Consider the following 9,063-nt stretch of genomic DNA (forward strand, 5'->3'; position numbering starts at 1 on the left):
CGATCACACGGTGCTTGGGCAAGCCACTTAGTTTCCAGGTAACATAAGTGAAAATGTCCACTGGGTTGGAAACCACAATTATGATGCAGTCGGGGCTGTACTTGAGATCTGGGGAATAATGAATTTGAAGACATTAACGTTTCTTTGCACCAGGTTGAGACGACTCTCCCCCTCCTGTTGACGGACTACAGCAGTCACAACCACAATCTTGGAATTGGCGGTCACAGAGTCATCTTTATCTGCCACAATTTTAGGCGTCTGAAGAAATAAGTTTCCGTGCTGCAGATCCATCATTTCTCCTTTGAGCTTATCTTCCAAAACATCCACCAGGGCAAGTTCATCAGTCAGAGACTTTCCCAGAATGCTGATCGCACACGCCATACCAACTTGTCCAACACCCACTACAGTGATCTTATTGTTGGGGACCGTTGCCTCTTCTTCTGCAACTGATGCAATGAGTTTATCCTTAAGAGTTGTCATTGTGCACAGGGCAGAGAAAGCTCTCGAGATGGCTGGAACAGTTGAGCTTAGAGGACAATGTCAGCTGCGCGCTCCTCCACCCGCGTAGGATCTGCCCCAAGCTGAGTTTTTTGAAGAGGTTTTTGGTATAGGGCGCGTGCGCTCGCCAGACAGACGGAGAGAGACAGAGAGACAGAAAGTGAGAAATCACACCCCAGGGGGAATGGCCACGCCGCAATCCCTTCTCCTCCATTCTCCTCTTCAGATCTTGGGCATGCACGCACACGCGCCTGGTGTGAGTTTTAAGTCACCAGGTCCAGGACGTGAATCATGGTCGACTACGTGAGAGTCCAGCGACATAGCCATTACGCTAACTGCTGGTCCCCCAAGCTGTTTTGATGACCACAGCTTTATAGTATATCTTGGGATCAGGGAGTGATATGCCTCCTACTCCATTCTTCTTGCACAGGATTGCTTTTGCAATATGAGCTCTTTTATGATTCCAGACAAATTCTATGACTGTCTTTTCTAGATCTGTGAAGAATATTTCTGGTATTTTGATTGGAATTGTATTAAACATGTAGATTAATTTGGGTAGAATTGCCATTTTGATTATGTTAATTCTTCCAATCCAGGAACATGGGATGTCCTTCCACTTTTTTATGTCACTTTCAATGTCTTTTTTAAGATTTTCGTAGTTTTCTTTATAAAGGTCTTTGACTTTCTTAGTTAGGTTTATCCCTAGGTATCTTATACACCTTGTGGCTATGGTGAAAGGGATTCCTTTCTTCAGCTCTGCTTCGTTCAACTTGTTGTTCATAAATAGAAATGCTATAGATTTTTGGATATTGATTTTGTATCCTGCCACCTTACTGTATTCACTTATTACTTCAAGCAGTTTTTTCATGGATACCTTTGGGTCTTCTAAGTATACCATCATGTCATCTGCAAATAAAGATATTTTCAACTCTTCTTTGCCTATTCGAATGCCTTTAATACTGTTCTCTTCTCTGATTGCAATAGCTAAGACTTCCAGTACTATATTAAAGAGCAGTGGAGAAAGTGGGCAGCCTTGCCTAGTACCTGTTTTCAGAGGAAAAGCTTTCAGCTTTTCCCCATTCAGTATAATATTAGCTGTAGGTTTTTCATAGATTGCTTTTATTGTGTTCAGAAATGACCCTTCTATACCAATCTTACTGAGAGTCTTAATCATAAAAGGATGTTGTATTTTATCAAACGCTTTCTCCGCATCAATTGAGATGATCATATGGTTTTTATCTTTCTTTCTGTTAATGTGGTGTATTACATTTATGGTCTTGCGTATATTGAACCACCCTTGCATCCCTGGTATAAAGCCTACCTGGTCGTGATGAATGATCTTTGTTATATGTTGTTGGATACGATTTGCGAGTATCTTGTTGAGAATTTTCGCATCTATATTCATCAATGATATTGGTCTGTAGTTTTCCTTTTTTGTCATATCCTTATCTGTTTTGGGGATGAGGATGATGGAGGCTTCATAAAATGAATTTGGAAGGTTTCCTTCCTTTTGAATCTTTAGAAATAATTTTAGTAAGATAGGGGTGGGTCTATTCAGGTTCTCTGTGTCCTCCTGATTCAATCTTGGTAGATTGTATGCATCCAGGAATTTGTCCATCTCCTCCAGGTTATCTTGTTTGTTGGCCTATGGTTGCTCATAGTATCCTCTACTTGACAGTGATCTTGAAGGACACGAAGGTCCTCAACTGTAGGGTGCAACTGTACCTGAAGTAACTGACATGGAAGAAAGAAACTTGGTCTACAGGACAGAGGAAATACAGATAATAATCACGCGGGAGTTAAGTAGCGCCTTCCTTTGGGGATAATAAGCAGCATGTTGGCAGGGATCTGGTGTGTGTACATTCTCACTCATTTCCAGTTTCCCAGTCGTCTGATTCCTCAGGGGTAGAGACTCTTGGAGATACACCGTAATGAATCCACGTGGGACTGATTATTCTCACTTCCTCACCTGCCTCCTAAACTCATGTGAATGGACACGTTACATTGCCCAGGGGAGAATCTGGCCCTCGAGGGTCTCCTACCTGCGCCAGATCAGTTGTGAGGAGCTCACAGCAAGTGGGGCTGCCTCCCTGCTCTCATCACGTGAGAGGTTAAAGGCAGTAGCGGGCTCTGATTCCCAGATTCAGTCTGTCGACTCCGCGAGTCTTTTGTCTTTATTGTTTCTCTGCTGAAGGCTTATGTTTCTCCAGGATAGCAGCTCTGCCATCGAGCAATGGACTTTGCTAGAATTCCATGGTTTGCTTAAGAACACCTTGAGCAACTTTGAAGGAAGAAATTCTCTTGTCTATCATCAAGTAGTACCCAGATTTCTGGAAATTGTCAACTGCTTATAGGTCTTCTGGGAGGGAGAGAATGTCCTACCCCCAGGCTGACTTCTCAGAACACAGAGGATTCTAGAAAGTTAAGAAAGGATGTTTCTGTGTGGCTCAGGAAGATCTGTCTGCTTTTGTAAGTACTCTACAGTTCGCTGTTCCTCGAAGTGAGGCTCAGAGACCACCTCTTCCAGAATCATCACATATGGGAACCCAGCAGTAGACATATTGGATCAAATTTTCTGCCATTGGGACTTAAAATCTGCACATGCAAGTTTTTCTAGTGAGCCCTGGGCAAGGCAGCTCACTATTTAGGAACCACCGTTTGGGATTGCTGTCGCCCAAACTGGACGTTTCCATAGAAATCTGCCCTTGGTGCTCTCATTGAGTTACCACGAGGAGGGGGCCAAGAAGGCAGCCTCCACTTTTCTCCTCCCTCACCTACAGGCTCCAGGTTTTTGCTTTCATTCAAAGACAGGTCACTTCCTAATAATCTGGTACGACTACCTTTTATTTTAGTTTTTAGATTTTCTTTTTTTTTTTTTTGTCATAGGGCGTGTGCGCTTGCCGGAGAGAGACAGAGAGACAGACACAGTGAGAGGAAAAGTGTGAAATCATCCCCGAGTGGGGATGGCCACACTGCAATCCCTTCCCTTCCATTCTCTTCCTGGGATCTTGGGCACGCACGCGTGTGTGCCCGGCGTGATTTTCAAATGACCGACCCAGGACTCAAACTACAGTTGGCCATGTGGGAGTCCAGCAATGTAACTGCTGTAGCAGTATCTGCTGGTTCTCTGTAAGACTACATACAACAGAGATAATGATTATTTCAACAAATTTTGAAAAACTGTCAGATGCCAATTTCTCTATAATCCCTTCCTTGACAGACTCCTGTATTCTCCCTGTATTTTGAAGAATTTTCAATGTAGTGTAGGTTGGAGAAGAGAGGTGAGGGAAGGAAAGGAAAGAGGCGAGAAAGGGAGTGGATTTAAAGCAGGTAATAAATCTGGAGGCTCTGATCATCCGCCCAGCAGCTCGCCCTGTCCCGTCTCCCCGCTCCATCTCAGTGCAGACTCCCCCCTCGCCTAGCTTCTCCAGAGTGCTGGACACATCCCCGCTGCTTTTTACTCATGTCTTCTTTTAATCAGAGAGATATTACGGGCCCTTTATCCAAACTGAAACAATCGACAGAGGTAAGAAGATGCGAAGCTGAATCGCAACAACGTTCCACTCTGTACTTGGTGATCATCTTTCTACTTGCTTGAAGTTCCTGTAATCGTCCCACCCTGGAAGTTGTATAGCCTTATAGGCATTTTCTTAAAGTCCTCTGATTTGCCTTGAAGTTGAGTTAGCTTTTGATACCAATGGCACAGATGACATTTATAACCCAAATCTAGGTTTGCCATACTCGATAGTATCGGGTTATACTCTATATTAATCACATCCATTGCTGGATAAGGGTAGCCGCACGTTACCCCACCTGGTGGTGCTGTCTCTCCACACCCCAGAGCATTAGAGGAATATGGGAGGGGCAAATCTGAGTCGAGGGGTTGAGTTCGAGCTCTTGGGCCTCACTAGTGACCCTCGGCTGCAGAGGCTGCTCTTCGTGGTGTTCCTGGGCATGTACAGCGTTACTCTGCTGGGGAACCTGGTCCTGTTTCTCCTGATCCACACGAGTGCCACGCTGCACACACCCATGTACTCCCTCCTGAAGAGCCTCTCCCTCTTAGATTTCTGCTACTCTTCCACCATTGTCCCTCAGACCCTGGTGAACTTCTTGGCCAAGAGGAAGGTGATCTCCTATTTTGGCTGCATGGCTCAGATGTTTTTCTATGCGGGTTTTGCCACCAGTGAGTGCTATCTCATCGCTGCCATGGCCTATGACCGCTATGCTGCAATTTGTAACCCTCTGCTCTACCCAGCCGTCATGTCTCCCGAGGTCTGTGCCTCTCTGATTCTGGGCTCCTATGGTGCAGGATTTCTCAATTCTCTTATCCACACGAGCTGTATCTTCAGTCTGAAATTCTGTGGTGCTCACGTGGTTACTCACTTCTTCTGTGATGGACCACCCATCCTGTCACTGTCTTGTGTGGACACTTCCCTGTGTGAGATCCTGCTCTTCGTTTTTGCTGGTTTCAACCTTTTGAGCTGCACCCTCACCATCTTGATTTCCTACTTCTTAATCCTCATCACTATTGTGAGAATGAGCTCCACTCAGGGCAGATTCAAAGCATTTTCTACCTGTGCGTCCCACCTCACCGCTGTCTGCCTTTTCTTTGGCACGACACTTTTTATGTACCTGCGCCCCAAGTCCAGCTACTCCCTGATGCAGGACCGCACTGTTGCTGTGATTTACACAGTGGTGATCCCAATGTTGAACCCCCTAATCTACTCTTTGAGAAACAAGGATGTGAAGGAAGCTTTAAGAAAGCTTTGGGGGGCCAGCAGGTGGCGTGGTGGCTGAGGCCCTGGATTCCCTCATGGTCAGCCGTGGTTTGAGTACCAGGCCTACTGTCTTGCTTTCTCACTTTCTCTTTCTCTCTCTTGCACATGCTCTATGGCAAATTAAGAAATAATAATAATAACAATAAATAAAATTAAATAAATAATTTTAAAAAAGAAAAAAAGATTTGGAGCCCAGCCTGGTGGCACAATCACTAGCAAACTGAACTGCAGTGCTGGAAACCACGTGGGCAGCTGCTGGTTTGGATCCCTGCTTCAGCTTATAAACATGCCAGGCGTATGCACACAGTGCCCAAGACCTAAGAGCTGGAGGGTGGAAGAGGATTGATCGTAGCGACACCCTGTAAAGGGTGCTCCTTTCTCTCTGTCTTTCCCTTTCTCGTGCACATGCATGCTCTCTATCATGAACAAAATACATAAACTTAGGCCGGCTCATGGCATGGTGGTTAAGGCGACTGGCTCCCACATGGCTAACTGCCCAATTTGAGTGTCTGATAAGGTGACCTGAAAAACACGCTGGATGTGTGTGCACGTCTGCCCAAAATCCTGAAAGGAGGGAGAGGTAGAGGAGACAGGATTGCAGCATAGTCATATCCCATGGGCGATGCTTCCTGCTCCCCCACTCCCCTCTCTTTCTGGCAAGCGCACATGCCTTATGGCAAAAACCTTAAAACAAACAAACAAACATACCTGGTCCCTTGACTTGTTTGTTTGTTTAGGTTTTTGCCGTAGGGTGTGTGCACTCACTAGAGACAGACAGTGAGAAGGAAAGTGAGAAATCACCTCCTGTGGGGGATAACCATGCCACAGTCCCTTCTCTATTTAACTCCTGTGATTTTGGCCACGCATGCACATGCATCTGGTATGATTGTCAAGCCTTCAGGCCTGGAGCTCTAACTGGGGTTGGCCACATAGGAGTCCAGCATCTTAACCACCAAGCCACCTGTTGGCCTCTGTTTTTGATTTTACTTTAAAAAAAATTTTTTTTTTTTTTGGAGAGATTTTTGCTATAGGGCGCGTGTGCTCGCCAGACAGACAGAGAGAGACATAGAGACAGAAAGCGAGAAATCACCCCCCAGGGGGGATGGTCACGCCACAATCCCTTCTCCTCCATTCTCCTTTCGGGATCTTGGGCACGCACACACACGCGCCCGGCGTGAGTTTTAAGCCACCGGGTCCGGGACGCAAACCGTGGTCGACTACGTGGGAGTCCAGCGACATAGCCATTACGCTAATTGCTGATTCCCCCCAAAAAATACTTTTTTAAAAGGGATTATAAATCTGGAGTTTTAGTAAGACAGAAACTGACAAGTGTGGTATGAAGTTTACATTTAAACGGAATTTTCACAGAAATCTAACACATTCTTAGAAAGGTTTAACGGTGTAGCTTAAGGTATAGGTCTAGATGCTGTCAAGAATGGGATGGATCTCATGATTCAAGACAGCGTTTCGGATATCAGTTAATTCTGAGGATTTTTGTTTGTTTGTTTTGTGTTTTAAAGTGAACCACTGCCCCAGTATGAAAGTTTAATCTTCTCCTGAAACCAGGGCTTTTGAAATCATTTAACCCTTGAATTAATTCAATGAAATGTGTGCTGTCGGTGACTGAACCCTTCCGTCAATGGTTTTAGAGTTCGAAGTTCAAAAAACAGAGGCTTTGAGAATTGTTCACCTCAGAGCCTGAGCCCCTGTCCTCCCTACTTGCATCTTCTACACCACCCCAGGCCCCTCCCGCAATCCCTCAGTCAGCGACTTGGATGGACAACCTTATAGAACTTCTTAGCTGGACCGGAAAGGGTCTTCTTGCCTGGAATGAGCACCTCAAAGACAGAATGACCTGCCTGTGTATACTCCCCAGTGAAAGACTTTCCCTCCTCGGTCAGATTCCATCTCCTGAACTGCAGCTTTGGTAACTTATGAACTGGCTTAGTCTTTTCTGGGGAACAGCATTAAACTTAGGCAGGAAACACACTGGCTTATAGATTTCAGGCATTCACAGCTTTTAAAGCAGTCTCTCATAGTCCTTGTTTAGGGTGCCAATGACATTTTTTTTTTTTTGAGAGGTTTTTGCTACAGGGCACGTGCGCGCGCCAGACAGACAGAGAGACAGAGAGACAGAAAGTGAGAAATCACCCCTCAGGGGGGATGGCCACGCTGCAATCCCTTTTCTTCCATTCTCCTCTTGGGATCTTGGGCAAGCATGCACACTTGCCCGGCGTGAGTTTTAAGCCACCGGGTCCAGGACTTGAACTGCGGTCAACTACATGAGAGTCCAGCGACATAACCATTACGCTAACTGCTGGTCCCCCAATGACATTTTTTGAAAAGGGAAAATATTCAAGACATAGAACGCATCATTAATTGTTTTTTCCCATTTCACCATTTTCCCAGTCAGGCCCCAAATTTTAACCAAAATGATCCTACTCATATCCCTTCACCCCATCCACTCCCCAAATAATAAACCAATAATAGCCAAAAACTACACACAGGCTACGCTGTAAAAATGCAGTGTTAACACTTTTGGGAAGAAGGCTGTGGGTTGTGGAGATGCTCTAGGAAGATCTAGTATCTTTTTGCTCTCCCACACACCCAATTCAAGTTTTGTCCTTCCTAGAAGGGCCTTTGCTTTTCTCAGCAAAGTGCAGAGTGGTTGCCTTGAAACACGTATCCCCTTCCCCTCCACTGGGACAGGTGTGCAAACTATACAGCTGGGAAGGGCTGTAAAGCACTTGGGCCGTTGCAGGGCACAGAAACTGTACTGGCTCTTCAAAGGACAGCTTCTCAAGCCACCTCTATGGTGTGGAGACAAGTAGAACTCCTTTCCTCCCAGCTTGAAACCCACAGTCAGAAGGGATGGGAGACTTAATTCTTGTCATCTTTTTTGTCATCATACTCGGAGGAGTAGGAATGCCATGTCAGCCTTTCCTCACAGAAGGATATGACAACCTGTGGGCACTTGACATTGGCTTCCTTGGCAGGGACCAGGTCAGCCTCATCAGAGTTTTTCCACTTCATGAGGAACTTGAGCTCTCCACTGGAGTCTGTAGCTCCGATAATCCACTCTGGCTCCAAACCCTTGGCAAAGCCTCGTGGCTTTTCTGACTCCTCTTTCTTCTTCTTTGGTTTGCTCTCCTCTTCCTTATCTTCAGAATCAGAAACAGCTCTGTGCTTGCCTCCCTCTGTCTATCTGTCTCCTGTGCTGTTTTCTGTGACTGCAGACACTCGCAATGAGATCCGGGCAATCCAGCTTCTCCTCTGGTTGCCACGAGTCGTCCTCATCTGAGAAGCCCTTCCACTTGAGGAGGTACTCCACTTTGCTCTTTACCGCTCACGGTCAAGAACTTCTTCCACCACGTATTCCTCTTCCTCCTCTTCTAGCACCTCCTCCACTTTCTTCTTGTTTTGTTCCCCCCCCCCACTGTGCCCACCAGCTTTCTGGTATAAAAGGTGACCGCTGCTCAGAGCAGCGCCCAAAGCCCAAGAAGAATCGGTGCCATGCTTCTGGAGCTTGGAATTGGGCTAATCGCAAGAGTGGTGCTCAAGAAAGTCGGTGGCCGCAGGCCCTGAGCAATGGTCCTCCAAAAAAAGAAAAAAAATATATATATATATGAGGAAAAGAGTATGATTACATAATATCGAGAACTATTGAAAAAGCACTTCATCAAAGTCAGCAGCCATTTATTTTACTATTTTTTTATTTTTTTTTTGCCATAGGGTACATGTGCTCGCCAAGAAAGACAAAGGGAGACAGAGGAAAGTGAAAAATCAC

The 9,063-nt window shown here is 45.7% G+C and overlaps 1 protein-coding gene and 1 pseudogene across 1 annotated transcript; one reads left to right on the forward strand and one right to left on the reverse strand.

Moving 5' to 3' along the window:
- The first annotated feature begins 4,353 nt into the window (after nt 1–4,353).
- On the forward strand, nt 4,354–8,107 carry OR5AU1 (olfactory receptor family 5 subfamily AU member 1). Its single transcript, XM_006161444.1, has 2 exons — nt 4,354–5,279; nt 8,038–8,107. Exons 1-2 carry the CDS (start codon nt 4,354–4,356, stop codon nt 8,105–8,107), a joined length of 996 nt encoding a protein of 331 aa, XP_006161506.1.
- Nucleotides 8,108–8,156: 49 nt separating this feature from the next.
- LOC102482905 (chromobox protein homolog 1 pseudogene) overlaps nt 8,157–9,063 on the reverse strand; it is a 1,090-nt pseudogene continuing 183 nt past the window's right edge.

Source organism: Tupaia chinensis, unplaced genomic scaffold, assembly GCF_000334495.1.
Source record: "Tupaia chinensis unplaced genomic scaffold, TupChi_1.0 Scaffold138584_1, whole genome shotgun sequence".
Taxonomy (NCBI): Eukaryota; Metazoa; Chordata; class Mammalia; order Scandentia; family Tupaiidae; genus Tupaia; species Tupaia belangeri.

Bases quoted from the DNA above. Each gene is read 5' to 3' on its own strand.
- OR5AU1 (XM_006161444.1), top strand. From the start codon at position 4,354: ATGGGAGGGGCAAATCTGAGTCGAGGGGTTGAGTTCGAGCTCTTGGGC. The intron at 5,280-8,037 runs GTGGCGTGGTGG...GGGCCGTTGCAG, and splicing joins AAGCTTTGGGGGGCCAGCAG to GGCACAGAAACTGTACTGGC.